Raw genomic sequence first — 20,575 nt, forward strand, 5'->3', positions numbered from 1 at the left:
TCCCAAGTTTTGTTTTATGTACAATACTATTTTACCAAACATCCCAAGTTTTGTTTTATGTACAATACTATTTTACCAAACATCCCAAGTTTTGTTTTATGTACAATACTATTTTACCAAACATCCCAAGTTTTGTTTTATGTACAATACTATTTTACCAAACATCCCAAGTTTTGTTTTATGTACAATACTATTTTTATGTACAATACTATTTTACCAAACATCCCAAGTTTTGTTTTATGTACAATACTATTTTACCAAACATCCCAAGTTTTGTTTTATGTACAATACTATTTTCCAAACATCCTGGATTCTGTAGTTTATGAAATCTTAATGATAATTCTGTTACACAGCCTATAAATATTATTTCACTAAAACTCTAGAGTGTTTTTGTGTGTTGAATACCATCTCACTGAGAATCCAGGGTGATGTTGTATGTCCAAAACCATGATACTGAAAATCCTAAGTGATGTTATGTATCTAAGGCCATTTTACTGAGAATCCTATGTGATGTCATATGTCCGAGGCCATTCAACTGAGAATCCCAAGTGATATTATACGTCCGAGGCTATTTAACTGAGAATCTCGAGTGCTCTTGAATTTTAAATGAAGGAAAGAGTTTTACAGGGAAGATTCCAACTGAATAGAGTTGTTGAAAGTAGTTGAACAAAGCCGTCACACAAGAAAGCACAGGTATTAGTTGACAATATACTGTACTCCGGGACATTCACCGACCTGAAGGTTAAGGACATTCGTATCAGTAAACTTCAAGCTAAGTTGTCTGTCTGTAGCTTACCAAAAGATATCAGCGTTACCGAACCATAAAGAGATAGAAACTCGTCCTGGATTTGTTGATCTTTTCAAAGACCAGTTAGACTTTGTTTTGCTAATGATAGTTTGCCTCTATAGATTTATTTAACAAAGATGTAAAACAGAAGGATCGAAATGATACAATTTTTTCTAGAGTCTTTAACAGCTTGAACTTCTGTATCGGTTTGGTGACTTCTCCAAACACTTGCTTGTCTTCTTCAGATTTGGTGACTTCTCCAAACACTTGCTTGTCTTCTTCAGATTTGGTAACTTCTCCAAACACTTGCTTGTCTTCTTCAGATTTGGTAACTTCTCCAAACACTTGCTTGTCTTCTTCAGATTTGGTAACTTTTCCGAACACTTGCTTGTCTTCTTCAGATTTGGTGACTTCTCCAAACACTTGCTTGTCTTCTTCAGATTTGGTAACTTCTCCAAACACTTGCTTGTCTTCTTCAGATTTGGTGACTTCTCCAAACACTTGCTTGTCTTCTTCAGATTTGGTAACTTCTCCAAATACTTGCTTGCCATCTTCAGATTTGGTTCTCACGAATTCTATTTAAATGTGAGTACAGAGATGAAGACCGTGTCTTCCATTCCAAATTTATTTTACAGCTTAATGGATTGCGTCACATCTGAAATACTTTAATTGACTTTTTAACGATGATTGCACAATGTCTTCTTAACAAGCCGCATCTGTGTGATATAGAATGAAAGGTCATTCAACTGGATAGCAAAAAGCGACTCATAGAGTTAAAGTATGAACGCGGATAAGCACAAAAGCATATGATCCTACCAGGTCTTGAACGACCAAATCCCTACAACAGACAGACAGTGCTACAACTAAAGAAGGCAAGAGAAATATAAATTTATATATAGAACTAAATAATATGTATATATGTATATATGAAGTTAAATGAATAAACAAAATTATGAGAAAGGACTGAGTTAAAAAAACAGCAAATCCTAACCTCTGATTAATTATATTATAACCATAAAATATTCAAGGCATAAACCAAAAATACATTAACATAACATTCAATTTTTTTTAAATACGCTGGACTTTTTTTTAGAAACATATGTCATTTATTGTTAACACTTACATTGTCTGTTTTATCAAGTAAAATATTAAGTAATACATTTAATAATAGGGCCAGTTGTTTGATAATTGTTTGTATTGAATTAGAAATAAATCTGAATTATTTAATTGTAGATTTATGTAATTTTGGAATAGCGTAAAGAAACAGCAAATCTACATAAAATTATATTTAGAAGAAAGTTTATGATAAGCTTTAACAAAATTATTAATTACTGTATCTTTAGATTGGTTTGAAAGATTAAAAGTTTGAGTATTATTAAGTTCTTTCATTATAATTATTGCATAGAATATTTTACAAATTCTACCAATGTTACAGTTAGCTTTATCAATAGGAACTATAACATATTTGGCCTGCAGTTATTTAATCTTACTTTTTAGCTGATGAAATGATAAATCTGTATGGTATTTTTAAAAACTTATGTGGGATAATTTTATTTTTAAGTACATATTCTAAAAAAATGTCTGGGTGGATAAGTTGTAATACAATTAAGTTTTAAAATATATTCATCAATATTTTTTCAAGAGATTTTAGAATATTATTTTTATTACATTTTGTTGATATTGTGTATTTAGTTCCTTTTTTGAGTAATATTTTGTCCTTTATTTTATCTAAATTACCAGTAATAATATGTTTATGAAAAGTATCAACAAATAGAATATTGTCACATTCACAAAGTAAATTATTAACATCACCTACATTTAAATTGGAGGTTAACAATGATAAACGGTGTATCCCCACCGCAATATGGATCCTACCTCCACAGTCACCTTCAAAACCTGGGCTACATTTTATAATTCCACGTTGTAGCTTGTACCATAGGTTCCTCCTTTAAAAAAAAAAGTGCAGTGTATTCTGAAAAAAAAATTTAAAAATTTCATGTTAATGTGTTTTGGTTTATGGCTTGAATATTTTATAGTTATAATAAGTTTATATGTATGTGTTTATACAAGGAAACAACTAGCGGGAATCTGTCGACTTGAGCTAAATTACTTCATATAAATCTGACACAAGCTAACAATGAGACAGAATATAATAATCAGAAAACAACGCAGACGTTGAAGATGGTTTCCTTGATAAAAAATTGTTTGTTAAGATCCCATTGATCCAGAAATCCCAGAGGAGCAGAAACCAATAAAGGAGAGACTTCGATGAGTGAAGACGATTCACGTATTTTTAAAACCAAGGAACATCGATAACAAACTAAGTGCTTTTTTTCATCTGAATACAGCTTAGTGTATTTTATTTGTATTATTTTGTACCAATTCCCCCCCCCTTCATCCAGTTGCACAGCGGTAAATCTACAGGTTAGTAACGCTAAAAGCTGGATTGTGATTTGTGGTGGGCAGACCACATTTATCCCATTATGCAATTGTTTCCGATGGAAAAGCAGTAAGTCTACGAATTTGGAACGTTAAAATCCGGGGTTTGGTTTCAAGTATTTGACACAGCATATAGCGCAATGCGGATTTGCTTTGAAATAAAACAACCAACAATTTTGATATGTTACTACGTCTAACAAGAAATGATCGAACTCTATACAAGACACTGATAAAATTGTTCAAATCGTTCAGGCCTCTTTGATTGAAATATACTCAAAACTACAGCTAACTATTGATTCCATACAGCCAAGAGTTTTCAGTCTTCGAACACTGATCCACTTTGAGCTCATAAAAAAACCGAGCGATGCCTTCAGTGCGTGAGTGTTTCCTACTGTACGTGTATTTGCATAATACCAAGGTCATTGTTGGGTGTTTTCGTACGTGATTTGAGTTCTGAGATTTCATTTAGTTGAGATCAAAGTGTATTTGTTTCAACCTTCTTGCGAACGAAAACAAAAGTAAGACAGCTTTTTAAAGTTTTCTTTTTTCCTTTTTTAGTTTCTCACTAGAATAAAATGCAGACGTTAAACATAAATGATCTAACAGTTAATCAGTGTACATGTGCTTCAGTGTCTCACCCAACACGATCTAACACATAAAAAAGTTAAACATTAATTAGACACAGTAACACTTCCGTTATGCTAGCCCCGCCCCCTGCTGGACTATGTTCCAACTCAACTGGCTGCACTGTCACTTACTTTGATGGACGTTCCTTCTGTTCCACTGATATTCTTAATTATGCATGTAACAACACATTAAATCATAAATTAAGTAACAACATAATAAATTACAGGTTGCGTAATATTGTACTTGTACTTTGGTAAATTCGTTTATAGCTACATTAACCAGTTGAATTAAGTAAGAAACAGTTTTTTTTTGTTTATGTTTTGAATTTCGCACAAAGCTACTCGAGGGCTATCTTCGCTAGCCGTCCATAATTTAGCAGTGTAAGACTAAATGGAAGACAGCTAGTCATCACTACCCACCGTCAACTCTTGAGCTACTCTTTTACCAACGAATAGTGGGATTGACCGTCACGTTATAACGCCCCCACTGCTGAAAAGGCGAGCATGTTTCGAACCCGCGACCCTCGGATTACGAGTTGCACGCCTTAACCCACCTGGTCATGCCGGGCCGGGAAGTAAGGAACACAGTATTAAATTCGCTTTGGGATTAACGTGGGTTTTCACGAAGACAGTCATTCTTAAACCTCGAATTCTATGATCCATTTTATAATTTGAACCGCTACGAACTCTGTGATGAACAATAAAGATTGCGACATCACAAAAATATATTTCATTTTAAAATTACATTTCTAATTTCTGTATTTTTTTATCCACGACATACCCCGACATATAAAGATATGACTAGGCAATGTTTTTTTAGTTTTATATTTGAAAAGTACAATATAATCTAGACTAGAAGGACGCTTCCATAGAGTTCATTTCCAATGCTTCGATTGTGGAACACAAAAAACATCTCCAGTTGAACTAAGTCCTAAACTATCCCGATTTGAGTTTGAGTTAAGTTCAAACTAACTTAATAATTTTCTTCAAAACTCTGGAGGAAAGTTGAATATTCAAATTAAACCCATAAGCACGCGCACACACACACACATTTCTTTGTGTCTTAGCTCTAAACGTAAAGGTCAAACCACCAAGACGTTTAACCACGAATTTTTAATTTGAATTACTCAAACTTAAACTCCTACAAATCCCTACAATAATTAGAAAATTTAGTAGAATCTTGAATCCTGTTCTTGGATTTCTCTAAATTGTGAATTTCCGTCATACACGGTACCGGATTCAAGTACAAGCTAGCTTTTAGCGTCTTTGTTCACTACAGAGACGAGCCCTTTTAAAAGGTTTAAGAAATATCCCGCGAACTCATGTTTGTTTTACGGGAGCGGTTGATTTATAATAAAAGCGACACGAGTGTAGTCTTAAAACAGCAAATTTTAACTGAAAAATTTTATCATCTGAGAGAAACATTTGCTCTAATTTGCTGTATGCAACGATTAATAAATATTTTCAAGAATTGCACACTGTACTTGTTGATAGACGAGATATGTTTATCGAGTGGCTTTTCACTGGTTCAACGTAGAAACTAAAAAAACAAAAACAAAATTTGATTGATGTAAGCCTTTTTCACAAGAGTAACAGTAGTGTTAGTTATCGATGTACAATATTTCATCACTATAAGTTACGGGTTATGAGTTTGGGCACCAGATGAAGAAATGACTTTGTGAAGATTGATGAAGCATAATTAGTAAACATTCACAGTAGCACTAGACCTCACAGAATACGTGTATCTTTATTCGTAACCTTGTCACTTGTTATGAACTTGCATCTTTGAAAATTAGAACTTCGGGTTCTTATTTATATGCATATATGTATATAAACACTTTTATCTTTAACAAAGGCAGGGTCCGGCATGGCCAGGTGAGTTAAGGTATTCGACTCGTAATCTGATGATTGCTGGTTCGAATCCCCTTTGCACCTGGTAAAAGAGTAGCCCAAGAGTTGGCGGTGGGTGGTGATGAAAATGCTCGCCCTTTCAGCCGCAGGGGCGTTTATAATGTTATGGTCAATCACACTATTCGCTGGTAAAAGAGTAGCCCATCTACGTATCTGAAATTAAGAAAAACACCAAATCACGTAAGGTTCCAAACTTTTCGGATATCCTGCGCTTCGAAATGCGTCAAGTTTCTGCAAAATTTTATCTTCAATACTTATATTATTAAAATATATCCATGTGCTACACGTTATCTCAAACTTACGACGAACTGCTAATTGTCTATTCACATAAGCTCACGAATAATTTGGCGTAAACTCGTGTTGTTAGTTTCACTTATGATGACGCAACTAGATTGGATTGTAACAGTTGACGAGCACAGCAGAACGTCACATGAATAACCTAATGTAAGGCTAAGAACCACTATTACGGGACAGCAAAAAACAATTTCGCGTGTTCTTTTGAATCAAGTTTCTTTTCCTTGAAGGACTTTTTTTTAGTTACTGATAGAAAATTAAACTACATAAGCTATTTTTTTACAATAAAATTAAATATATTGTTTACTGTACTTCTGAAAGACTAGTTAGTGTAAGTTCCTAATCTCAAAAATAATATTTTCGTGAATATGCTGGGATGGTCGTCAACTGTCTGTCGTAAACAAATCACGAGTATAGAGGGTGACGTTCAAACATTTTTCGTCTTTTGTCTTCATTATACACAACTGTCAAACAAATACATGATAAATGAATATTAACAGCTTTTATTAGAATATATATTTTCTTCCTTCTTTTATCTTTTCATTAAGTTGTCTGAACAGCAGGCGGCCAGGGTCTTGTAAACATGGCGCTCGTACCTTACATAATTGTTCCACAGTTCTTTTGCTTACGTCATAGCACCAGCTTTTCAGTGTAACTATTGCGTTACGTGTCTATAATATACAATAATATCTCTGTAGGACTACAGCGTACACAGTCTTGTTATGGGACTAGAAAACGCGTTTCTGTCGTAGAGCTGTGTACACAATCTACTCGTAGGACTACAATGTACGCAGGCTTAGTATAGGACCACAATCTTAGTATAGAGTTGTAGCACATCTCTGTAGGACCATAATGTACATAATCTTAGTATAGAGTTGTAGCACATCTCTGTACGACTATAATGTACATAATCTTAGTATAGAGTTGTAGCACATCTCTGTAGGACCATAATGTACATAATCTTAGTATAGAGTTGTAGCAAATCTCTGTAGGACCATAATGTACATAATCTTAGTATAGAGTTGTAGCACATCTCTGTAGGACCATAATGTACATAATCTTAGTATAGAGTTGTAACACATCTCTGTAGGACTATAATGTACATAATCTTAGTATAGAGTTGTAGCACATCTCTGTAGGACCATAATGTACATAATCTTAGTATAGAGTTGTAGCACATCTCTGTAGGACTATAATGTACATAATCTTAGTATAAAGTTGTAGCACGTCTCTGTAGGACTATAATGTACATAATCTTAGTATAAAGTTGTAGCACATCTCTGTACGACTATAATGTACATAATCTTAGTATAGAGTTGTAGCACATCTCTGTAGGACCATAATGTACATAATCTTAGTATAAAGTTGTAGCACGTCTCTGTAGGACTATAATGTACATAATCTTAGTATAAAGTTGTAGCACATCTCTGTACGACTATAATGTACATAATCTTAGTATAGAGTTGTAGCACATCTCTGTACGACTATAATGTACATAATCTTAGTATAGAGTTGTAGCACATCTCTGCAGGACTATAATGTACATAATCTTAGTATAGAGTTGTAGCACATCTCTGCAGGACTATAATGTACATCATCTTAGTATAGAGTTTTAGCACATCTCTGTAGGACCATAATGTACATAATCTTAGTATAGAGTTGTAGCACATCTCTGTAGGACCATAATGTACATAATCTTAGTATAGAGTTGTAACACATCTCTGTAGGACTATAATGTACATAATCTTAGTATAGAGTTGTAGCACATCTCTGTAGGACCATAATGTACATAATCTTAGTATAGAGTTGTAGCACCTCTCTGTAGGACTATAATGTACATAATCTTAGTATAAAGTTGTAGCACGTCTCTGTAGGACTATAATGTACATAATCTTAGTATAAAGTTGTAGCACATCTCTGCAGGACTATAATGTACATAATCTTAGTATAGAGTTGTAGCACATCTCTGTAGGACCATAATGTACATAATCTTAGTATAGAGTTGTAGCACATCTCTGTACGACTATAATGTACATAATCTTAGTATAGAGTTGTAGCACATCTCTGCAGGACTATAATGTACATAATCTTAGTATAGAGTTGTAGCACATCTCTGTAGGACTATAATGTACATAATCTTAGTATAGAGTTGTAGCACATCTCTGTACGACTATAATGTACATAATCTTAGTATAGAGTTGTAGCACATCTCTGCAGGATTATAATGTACATAATCTTAGTATAGAGTTGTAGCACATCTCTGTAAGACCATAATGTACATAATCTTAGTATAGAGTTGTAGCACATCTCTGTACGACTATAATGTACATAATCTTAGTATAGAGTTGTAGCACATCTCTGTAGGACCATAATGTACATAATCTTAGTATAGAGTTGTAGCACATCTCTGCAGGACTATAATGTACATAATCTTAGTATAGAGTTGTAGCACATCTCTGTAGGACTATAATATACATAATCTTAGTATAGAGTTATAGCACATCTCTGTGCGACTATAATGTACATAATCTTAGTATAGAGTTGTAGCACATCTCTGTACGACTATAATGTACATAATCTTAGTATAGAGTTGTAGCACATCTCTGTAGGACTATAATGTACATAATCTTAGTTTTGAGTTGTAGCACATCTCTGTAGGACTATAATGTACATAATCTTAGTATAGAGTTGTAGCACATCTCTGTAGGACCATAATGTACATAATCTTAATATAGAGTTGTAGCACATCTCTGTAGGACCATAATGTACATAATCTTAATATAGAGTTGTAGCACATCTCTGTAGGACCATAATGTACATAATCTTAGTATAGAGTTGTAGCACATCTCTGTAGGACCATAATGTACATAATCTTAGTATAGAGTTGTAGCACATCTCTGTAGGACCATAATGTACATAATCTTAGTATAGAGTTGTAACACATCTTTGTAGGACTATAATGTACACTATATTAGTACAGAGTTGTAACATTTCTGTAGGACTACAATGTACAGAGCTTTAGCGTAGAACTGTATCACACTTCTGCAAGACTACAATTTCAGTATAGGGCTACAGTATACAATATTTCACTTGGTCTAAAATATATCTAAAACTAAAATAAGGCTATAACACGTAATATTTTTTTCTAGGAGTTCAAAGTACATAACATCAGTTTAAGGCTCTAACACGCAATATCAGTTGTTCTTCGCGTAGTTCCTGAACCATTAGCTTTCAGATTCATATTTTGTTCGTCTCGTGTTCAGCTTATACTACAGTGAAACTGGCTAGCCAGGGCCTCAATTCCCACAATGTGTTCAGGAACAGGACGTTTCATGCGTATTCAAGGTCGTTTGGACGAATGGAAGTTTTTCTGGTTTCACTTTAGAGTGTATTTTTGTTTAATATGTTCGGAAATACTATCTTTATATTCTCAAATGCTGACTCAAAGGTGTGACCAAACACCCAAAATGTCGTCGATATAGAACAGGTGTCTCTTTCACTACAGTCCTTTGAGTGTCACTTCATGAGCCACTCAGAAGTAACTGGTGCACTACATGGACTGACTGACATGATGCGAAGTTCATACAGTTTATGATAAAAGCAGTTTTAGTACCACTTTCATTGGTCAGTTTCTATAGAAATATCAGGACTCCATATCTAAGGCGTTGAAACAATTGGAGCCTTTAACCGCATCGGGGTATCTGTCCAGAGTGAAAAAAATGTGTTAATGTGAGAAATTGTGCTTTACTTATGGAAGTCTATACAAGCACCTGGCACCTTCCTTCTTCCTGACAATCAATGCTGGATATGACTCAGCACTTCTTGCAGACTGTATGATTCTGTTCTGTAACATTCACAATATTTAAGCACGTGTGACCTACCTAGTGTTTTAAAAACATTGACGTGACAATTATTGTACCGAACATGCATTGTTTGTGTCTATATAGTGCTGAGTCGTCACTGCTTGATCTAATTGGTCATCTGGTCTCATAATCACATTGGCACACTTATCAAGCAAGTCACTGAGTTTTTATGCTACATTGGATTCAGGTTTTCATTAGAATGATCAATCAGTGTTTTCACGTGTATTAGTAGCTTCCTATTTTTTCCAAGTCATGTTGTGTTGGATGCATCCCTCTTGGTACTGTTAGCTTAGTTTACCAAAGCTATTACCTTTTCAGCATCCAGTTAGACAAGTGGAACATTCATAATCACAAAGCAACACATGGAATTAATCTTGTTTCGGTGGATTACTTTGCAAATTAATGCTTCCTGTTGTTATAGACAAGAACCAATTTATATCACGTGTGGCTTCTACAGTTTACATAATGTTACCCTGATGAATTAGACCTTGTCCACAGAAAGTAACCTGTATGTAAGGAAGTACTGTTATTCCAGTCACTACATACACTCACGCAGTTCACTTTTCTTGGGCTTAATCTGGGTTGTACTGGATGAATTTCTTAGAGAAAATCACCTCATCTATTGCACATCATAAATTGGCTAGTAAACTCTACAGTACGTTCAATCCTAGGATATGAATTCCATACCTAAAATTAGAAATTACCACTTTTGTTTCGTGGCTAAGATCTCCCAGACTAAGTCAGGTATATAATTCTCTTCTAATTTGTAGTCTGCTACCATTTGCTAGAACAAAGTCATTATTTACTGGTCATTGTGGCGAGTTTACTCAAAGAGTTTGAAAGATCGTGAAATTCTCTAAGATTCTTATCATTCCTGTGTCTACCAGAAACGCATTCTCTCACTCTTGCAGTCTTGTCAGCAAATATTAAGACAACTGAACCCTGTCACAGTTGGGCTGACCACTAAACACTTTATTGAAAGCTGTCCACAATTCTTCTACAAACTGGTGGCCAAGATAAAGTTGTGTTCCATCGGTTTTCCAGAGAATTTGCTACAGCATCTATCACTTATCGTTGGCCGTCTATGACCTGCTGATATGACAGCCATTACAGATACTCTTGTCTATTTTATTGTTCAATAAAATGCTTATGTTGTGGGTATGCAGGTATCTGCTACAGTAGTGGAAGGAGCTAACAGTTTTTCACCTTTTTATTATTGCAAGATATAGTCTATTCTCTCCTTAGTGTCTCAAAAGCCCACGAGTGAAACAAATGCATTACCCCTTCCTTTGTAAATGATGTTTACGTAGAGGAATTAGCCGTGGCAAACCTTGTGTTAGCATGTATTCTTGTAATGTTACACACTCCAAGGGTAGACCTTGTTGTGGCACATACCCCATATGAAAATGTCTGTAGAACTGTCCACTCCTGCTTACCAGTATGGTTGTCATGCACTTCTATTATAAGGAAGTGGCTGTTTGTTAACTCAACAACTGTGTTTGGGATGATGAGTTAGAGGCACCCAAGTTGCATCATCTGTCAGTGGAGTTATAGTTACTGTTCCCATTTCAGGCTTCTTTACCTCTAATAGCCTGTTGAAGTGGCCACTTTAAAGTGTGTCAAGACAGACATAGCTTTTATAAAAAATGGTGATCTCTGTCACTCCCGGTTGAAGTTACATAAGTTTATTAAGAACCTCCAGGACAAACTTATCAACCAACGCTAACTGCTTACATAATGAACCTATTCCTGGTATGCCTTTCCATTAAATCAGCACAGATCATCCCTCGAAGATTATCCTATTACAAGCTATAAACTTAGCCTGACGAACCATTCAATTTGTAACTGAATCAAATCGACAGTATGGTTTAAGTACAACGATTTTCAGCTCTCTTGGTGTTCTTCTATGAGGTACTGACAGAGTCGAGGTCAAGAGACCAAGCGCTACACAACTGGGCCTAAGTCCACTCACTCCAGGCAGTAATCTGCCTGGAGTATTTCGGGAAATAATCCAGGTCTTTTCTTTCTGTTTCCTTGAACATTGATGGCATGATCTGCTTGGAATTGCTCACAGAGTTCTGTGTGTCAGATTAAAGACCTCCCCTCTCTCTCTTGTAATCCTGATGGATGCCAGGAGAAGATGCTGTTAATGTCCTTGTTTCTGGGTGAAAACTACACACAGACTCCAACATCCCTTCAGCAATTGGTCCTTGATTCATGGCTACAGCATGTCAATCTTATCGTAGAGCGTTGCATAACACCACATGTCGTAAGCTTTTGTTGACGTAACGAGTGACATTTTCACTCTGTTATCTCGATCATAGCTCAGAATTCTTTGCTCTTCTGGTCAGCGAATCGCTCTTTAGCTTTCCATCACTCTAGGTGAATTCTCGTCGAACTCGTCACGATGGACATTGAGTAGAATGACCAAAGAAAGTGTAGGGTTACCACACGCAATATTTCTATAGGACTACAATGTAGACAATCTTAATACAGAATAAATGATATGTCTTTAGCAATAAATTGTAAAAAATCTTAATATAAGTTTGTTTATTTGTTTTTTATAATTTTGCGCAAAGCTACAATAGGGCTATCTGCCCTTGCAGTCCCTAATTTAGCAATGTAAGGGAAGGCAGTTAGTCATCACCACCCACTGCCGTCTCTTACTATCTTTTACCAACGAATAGTGGGATTAACCGTAACATTATAACGCCCTCACAGCTGAAAGGGCGAGCATGTTTGATGCAGCGGGGATGCGAACCCACGATCTTCAGATTACGAGTCGAGCGCCTTAACCACCTGGCCATTTCGGGCTCTTAATATAGGACTATAATATATAATATTTCTATGGGGCTACAATGTACACAGTCTTAGCGTAGGGCTATAATAAGGCTTATTTAATTTAGCCTAATTTTAGTGTACTCCTTTTCATTGTAGGGCTGCAATGCACAAAACAAATATGTACGAGTTCTTGTCCATGGTTACAGTATTAAAAACATGACTTCACTTTGTCTTTGCATGGCTATTCGCTACATTTTGTTGTTATTACATTTCACAGAGTTTAAAGAAGTAGCTTATGGTATACTCCTAAAACTATTTTGAGGCAATTTTACTTCGAAGTCTTTCTTTTAAGAAATATGAAATTGAGCGATTTTAAAGGAACATTTCACTCTAATTTCACACGCGTTATTTCGGTATATCGGACTGCCAAATGTTAAGATGAAATGTGATGGCAGTCTATATAACTATTAATCTTTATTCAGTTGTATATTTATCTATAAAAATGTACGACCCAAACTGTCATCAGGATATTTCGAAACTGCCATAGTTTTACTGTTGTTCCCTCTTCAAGGGCTATAAATGACAAGTGTCTATAGCACCATGTAGTTGATCCAATGAAATCACACCAGTAAGATAAGTCTAGGCCTTGATCAGTGAAGACAGATTAAACTCATCTCAGGTACAAAGTTCGATATACTGTGATCCAATGAGTTGTCATCGAAATAATATCAGTGTGGAAACAAGGCCACAAACACACCAGTCTGGCTCTAAGGGACCAACTAGAAATCAGTTTAAAGTAAAAATTCCATTGTTAATTTGAACTAGTTTTATACCTTGTATAATATCATCCTTGTTTCGATCTCTCGCGACAGTTCTTGAACTGAGTCCTCAACCATCGAGTCATCACAACCATCTTATCGGTCCGTGAGATTTTACGAAAACAAAATACAAAATCTGACAGAATACTGACATGCGAGTCTCTATGGTTTTCGCAGCACTTGCATTTTAGCGGTTAACGACAGTTTTATAGAGGCAGTAAGAGATGATCTCTGTTGTGAAAGAAGTTGGTTGTTTGGCGTTTCTTGGTGCAAAACTACTGAGCTATCTGCACCTATGGAATAGGCTAACAAACGCTGGTGCGAAGTGAATTTGAAAGTATTTATCTTAATTTATTCACCACACTTTACTAACAATGCCCCCTTATAGCCTTTAATTATTTCCAGTAAACCATATACGTCTACACACCCTAAATTATGGTAATCTGTGTCAAAGAAAACTATAATTACAAGCATTACATCATCAAATTTCCAAGTAAGAAAATAAAAATTATCTTAAACTTCTGAGCAAAGCTAACTGCATGTGTTAGAACTAAGACTAAGAACTTCATAAATAATGAAACTGGTAAGTGGAAGCATCTATTTCACGTGAAAGAAAAACTTACAGCGATTAGGAGACGCTAGTTCACATTTATCACTGTATTCGTCCATAATTCCAACAGTACTTCATCAAGTTTCACCAGCTTAGGAGACAAGTCAGTTCAAAATTTTAATAATATAAACTAACTAAGCAAAATAATCTTTATTAGTGTAAAGGCATAAATATATATATTGATAATAAATTTATAGTTGGTGTATAAATAAGATTAACTTTGAGAAAAAGAGTGAAATGTAATGTTAATTATAAAACACTTAACATAATTTATTCCAACGAATTTACTATATAAGAATAGAGCCACATTATATTATTCTAAAAGTAACGAGACTCACTGTATATGATCATAATAGTGGGTATATATCTTTCATCACGTAGTGAGTTCTTAAATAACTTTGTTTCGGAGTCTCTATGCATATAAGTGTAGCCGTGAATAAGGCGACTCTTAAACTAACTGGAACATATGAACTGGAAGATTTTCATTACTGACTGGAAAGATTGTTTTGTTTATTTTTGAACTAAGCACAAAGCTACACAACAGGCTACCTGTGCTTTGCTCACGACGGGTATCGAAATCTGCTTTCTAGACTTGTGGGTCTGCAGATATACCGCTGTGCAACTAGGGGGCGACTGAAAAAAGAGAATGTATCTTAGTTGCACAGTAACAGTTGTATATGATCTATAACTTTGTCATTACTCATTGAAAGTTATTAGGAAATAATTCTTTCCACCAGTCACCGTCTTTTAATAAACAAAGTCAAGCACATCTGGGCTTCTATCAAGCTATAGCAAAATGTTTTGTCACCATTATTTTCACCAGTAATTTGAAGAAGGAAAGGAAATTCTCTATCTTAAAGAAACAAGAGTCTTGTTTATTAATTTAGTTCTTGTTTATTTACTCATGTATAGAGTCTTAGAAAGATCAAAGTGAGGAATTAAAAATGTGAAGACCTAAATCCAGTGACAGTTTTATCATGTGGAAAGATATTGAAGCAGAATTTTAAATAGAACGAAACACAAACAAATAGAATATTACAATATATAACTACGGAGGATTATCGCAGTTGGAAAAGTATAGTATCAATTAACATGAAAACAACAATGAAAAACGAGAAACAAATAATTATCTCGAAGTGCTTCTTAGACTAAAAAGAATTTGTGGAATTTTAAATTTTGTAACAGCTTCTAAATGAAAAAATATTTTGTATTATAAACTATTAATATTGTGTCATGGCTACCTACCGATAAATAAAACATTATTCAATGTTCATACTATTAGTTTCAAAATTACACAGTTTATTACGACTCGATTGTAGGGGGATGTTGAATATAAGCCATTCCATATTTTCAGAAACAACAAAAAGGAAAAAAAATGGATGGCCTTAACGTCCTTTTTTTGGGTCCGCAAAATCAATACTATAACTGAAAAGCCTGCAGGTTGACTAGTTGCAAGAATTAGTAATTATCTAGACCAAACATCTGACTCACATGGTAGACGGATCCTATCTGAACATTTAGAAATACGACAGACTAGAGTAGGCGAAGAAACTTGTGGTCGGTCTCGATTATAAGGCGATTGTGAATCTTACAGTCTATGTATTAATAAAAAACAACATCATCGTATAACTGGCTCAATACGGTAATTATATCATTTATTTTCGTAACTACATCGCACACTCAACTTTTTTTTATTCACCTACAGCTCATATAAGCCAGATACGACACATTTAATTAGTGTTTTAATTAAATATCTAGTGGTTGGACGAATAAAATCCTTAGGTTTTGTTATGTTCAGAGGCAAGGTTGTAAAGTAGCTTTCTCGACTAGCCTACAGTCTACACAACATAAACATGTCTGTAATAGTCTATGAAAATCTGTCAGATTTTGAATGAATTTACGCTCAATTAAACAGTAAAAATATTTAGCACTAATCAGTTTAAAAGCCTAACACGTAAAACAAAAAAAAATTATTCATAATTCAGCACAAAGCTACATAATGGGCTATCTGTGCTCTGCCCATTACAGGTATCGAAACCTGTTTTTTTTAACGGTGTGAGTTCGCAAACGTACTTCTGTGCCACTGAGGAAGTACGTAAAAAAAAACAGGAACCCATGCTTGGAAATGAGGAAGAGAAAAATACGTCAGAGTTATGATATTACAATGGAAAAAGAGGGTTAGACTTAGATTATCTAATTAGACCTTATGTTTGTTTGAAGTATAATAATATAATATATAGAACGCCACCTGGCCTGGTTAGACAATCGAAATATAATTTGGAATTTCCTGGCGATATTTCAACTTTAATGTAACTTTGTTGTTTTTTTTTGCTTTGAAGTTAGCTTAGAAATATTTTGCAACGCATTATGTTTTAGTAATGACATATGTCACAGATGGATTAGCTAGGACTAATGTGGATAAACAAGTCCACAGCCTAAAAACTGAAAAGGAAAATTTAAATTCCTGTATCGTGTTGCATTTATTTTGCTGACACACATATTATTACATTGGTTTTTACGGTTAGAGGGCTCGACTCCCAATCTGTAGAGTGCAAGCCTAAGTCCAGTCACGGAACACGCTCGCCTTTTCAGCCGTAAGGACTTTATAATGTAATGACCAATCCAACTTTTCGTTGCTAAAAGAGTAGCTCAAGAGCTGACGTCGGGTGGTACTGACAGGGTGTCTTCTTTCCGGTCTACCACTTCTAAATTAGGAACTGCGAGAGTGGATAACACCTGAGTTTCACTGAGCGAAATTCAACAAAAGAAATAAAATAATTTGTTATTACAAGTAGCCTTTAAAACATCCTGTTGTCCACCTCATATTTCCATTCTCGGGTAATTCATCCTGCTTTTTTTTTTTTTATCAAACACAGATGTTTAGTTTTACAAATATTTAAAACTACACAGTGGCCTACCTGTGCTCTGCCCACCATTTGTATCGAAACCCGGTTTCTAACATTGTAAGCCCTAAGACATGGCGTTGTATCATCAATGGGCTGACATGTGTGACAATGAGTAACAAAGACCATACTGACCAAGCTCGTAACCTGTGAAGTACATCTTGTTAACAATTTTCAATTTAATTTATTTTTACATATATATTTTTGAAGTTGTGTAAAAACTGAATAATAACAATAATTATAGAAACAAACAAGACTTATCAGAAAAAGACTGTGGTTTTTTCTCAGAAACAAACAAGGCATATCAGGAGAAGACTGTAGTTCTTTCTCAGAAACAAACAATACATATCAGAAGAAGACTGTGGTTCTTTCTCAGGAACAAACAATACATATCAGAAGAAGGCTGTGATTCTTTCTCAGAAACAAACAAGACATATCAGAAGAAGACTGTGGTTCTTTCTCAGGAACAAACAATACATATCAGAAGAAGGCTGTGATTCTTTCTCAGAAACAAACAAGACATATCAGAAGAAGACTGTGGTTCTTTCTTAGGAACAAACAATACATATCAGAAGAAGACTGTGGTTCTTTATCAGAAACAAACAAGACATATCAGAAGAAGACTGTGGTTCTTTATCAGAAACAAACAAGACTTATCAGAAAAAGACTGTGGTTCTTTCTCAGAAACAAACAGAACTTATCAGAAGAAGACTGTGGTTCTTTCTCAGAAGCAAACAAGACATATCAGAAGAAGACTGTGGTTCTTTATCAGAAACAAACAAGACATAGCAGAAGAAGGCTGTGGTTCTTTATCAGAAACAAACAGGACATATCAGAAGAAGACTGTGGTTCTTTATCAGAAACAAACAAGACATATCAGAAGAAGACTGTGGTTCTTTATCAGAAACAAACAGGACATATCAGAAGAAGACTGTGGTTCTTTATCAGAAACAAACAAGACATATCAGAAGAAGACTGTGGTTCTTTATCAGAAACAAACAAGACTTATCAGAAAAAGACTGTGGTTCTTTCTCAAAAACAAACAGGACATATCAGAAAAAGACTGTGGTTCTTTATCAGAAACAAATAAGGTATATCAGAAGAAGACTGTGGTTCTTTATCAGAAACAAACAAGACATATCAGAAAAAGACTGTGGTTCTTTCTCAGAAACAAACAGGACATATCACAAAAAGACTGTGGTTCTTTCTCAGAAACAAACAAGACATATCAGAAGAAGACTGTGATTCTTTCTCAGGAACAAACAATACATATCAGAAGAAGACTGTGGTTCTTTATCAGAAACAAACAAGACATATCAGAAGAAGTGTGTGGTTCTTTATCAGAAACAAACAAGACATATCAAAAGAAGGCTGTGGTTCATTCTCAGAAACAAACAAGACATATCAGAAGAAGACTGTGGTTCTTTCTCAGAAACAAACAAGACATATCAGAAAAAGACTGTGGTTCTTTCTCAGAAACAAACAAGACATATCAGAAGAAGACTGTGGTTCTTTCTCAGAAACAAACAAGACATATCAGAAGAAGACTGTGGTTCTTTCTCAGAAACAAACAAGACATATCAGAAGAAGACTGTGGTTCTCTCTCAGACCATATCTCAACATACTGCAGAAGTTACTTAATTTACTTGTTCAAACTGGGACGCGTCATGATCTATCTACTGTCAAACTGGGACGCGTCATGATCTATCTACTGGTTTTCGTAATAACGTAACAGACAATTAATGTAGATGTTTCATTCTCCAGATGTGAGTTTATGTAATGGTTTTAACTAGAGAGACGTGGGTATTTTCGTTGTTGTTTTTGTCAGTTTAAGAATATTTGCATGAGTTAAGGACCTCTCCAGTATCAGAAAATTGCCCAGCAAAAAGTTTTAGTCTTTAACTGATAGCTCTTGAAATAAACCTCATGTTGTTGGTGTCACGGTTAAACAGTAAAAATTCGAACGTTTATAGCACCCATGAAATTACGGTTAAACAGGAAAAATTCATGTCATAAAACAGTGGTATCCAATAGTTTTACATACTCGTCAAAAATGTGGAGAATGTGTTAAAATTTTTGCTGCATGACATAAAAAAAAATTAACTGCCTTTATATAGATGGGTAGAAAAATACAAAATAATGTTTTCAATTACTTATTTATAGAATTAATTACATTTAAAAAGGCTCCGGCATGGCCAGGTGGGTTAGGGCGTTCAACTCGTAATCTGAAGGTCGCGGGTTCGAATCCCCGTCGCACCAAACATGCTCGCCCTATCAGCCGTGGGGACGTTATAATGTTACGGTCAATCCCACTATTCGTTGGTAAAAGAGTAGCCCAAGAGTTGGCGGTGGGTGGTGATGCCTAGCTGCCTTCACTCTAGTCTTACACTGCTAAATTAGAGACGGCTAGCACAGATAGCCCTCGTGTAGCTTTGTGCGAAATTCAAAACAAACCAAACATTTAAAAAGTAGGTGGTTGAAGTAAAGTATTAATTTGCCACAGGCCAACAGCCGTTTTACCACATGTGGTCATAAACTAGTAGTTAGGACGCACAGAAAATAAACAATTAGTTTATAACCCTTCAAGTATCTGAGAGTATTACGACAAGGGTTTGATTTAAAGATAATTTATAGAAAGCTAACGCAAGCACAATAAAGATATTCTTATAATACAGTCAAATCGCAAACTGGAGGTGATACGTTTTTGTTTGCATTTGAAAGCGACACTGCAGTAACGTTAGCTTATCTTGATAGTTCTTAGTAGGTTGAAAAATGTAACACGCTAATTAGTTCCGATGAATTTTCTAATTTCGAATCTTACTATAAAACTAACTTAGCTTTCTTTCAGACGTAACTAACACAGCTTTTCTATTCAACAGAAAGATTTGTAATTTTTTTCTCTACCTAATGCTTTTGTTTGTTTGTTTTGAGTTTCGCGCAAAGCTACTCGAAGACTATCTGCGCTATCCGTTCCTAATTTAGCAATGTAAGACTAGAGGGAAGGCAGCTAGCCATCACCACCTACCGCCAACTCTTGGGCTACTCTTTTTTCCAACGAATAGTGGGATTAACCGTAATATTATAACGCCCCCACGGCTGAAAGGGCGAGCATGTTTGGTGCGACCGGAATTCGAACCCGCGACCCTCAGATTACGAGTCGAACGCCTGAACACACTTGGCCATGCTGGGCCTCCTAATGCTTTTGTCTCATAAGTTTGTTTAAAATAAAACGAAACACTTTTTATTTGACCTTTTGTCAGACCGTTTATTTATGACAAAACATTTCATCATTGTGTTTGATTTTCATAACATAATTTAATATCCCTATTTAGTAATAATATTTAAATAGATCATTTATTACTATTTCATGCTAACAAATATTTTCATTAATATCACCCTATCATTGAACTCAACACAGATTATAAGAACGATGTGTTTGTTATAAAGGGGGGTAAGAAATAAAACTTTGAAAGCCATATAATTTCAGTATGGTGTATGCTTTGCCATACGTTAAAGTTATATCTAGCGGAATGCACGCTATTA

At 35.0% G+C, this 20,575-nt stretch overlaps 1 protein-coding gene across 7 annotated transcripts in view; it reads right to left on the reverse strand.

Annotated features, from left to right (window-relative positions):
- Nucleotides 1–200: 200 nt before the first annotated feature.
- LOC143245281 (uncharacterized) overlaps nucleotides 201–20,575 on the reverse strand; it is a 58,992-nt gene continuing 38,617 nt past the window's right edge. Inside the window, exons 3-4 of one of the 7 annotated variants that reach the window (XM_076491449.1) lie at nucleotides 2,675–2,759; nucleotides 201–1,503 (exon numbers count right to left, since the gene is read on the reverse strand). In XM_076491449.1, the coding sequence (XP_076347564.1) occupies nucleotides 970–1,338 (369 nt within the window). In that variant the 5' untranslated portion in view covers nucleotides 1,339–1,503; nucleotides 2,675–2,759 and the 3' untranslated portion in view covers nucleotides 201–969. Of the gene's footprint in view, nucleotides 2,760–14,253; nucleotides 17,180–20,575 lie in introns of those variants that run through there. The other 6 variants (XM_076491451.1, XM_076491448.1, XM_076491450.1 and 3 more) reach the window with 6 other exon arrangements.

This window comes from Tachypleus tridentatus, chromosome 2 (assembly GCF_004210375.1).
Source record: "Tachypleus tridentatus isolate NWPU-2018 chromosome 2, ASM421037v1, whole genome shotgun sequence".
NCBI classification, from domain to species: Eukaryota; Metazoa; Arthropoda; class Merostomata; order Xiphosura; family Limulidae; genus Tachypleus; species Tachypleus tridentatus.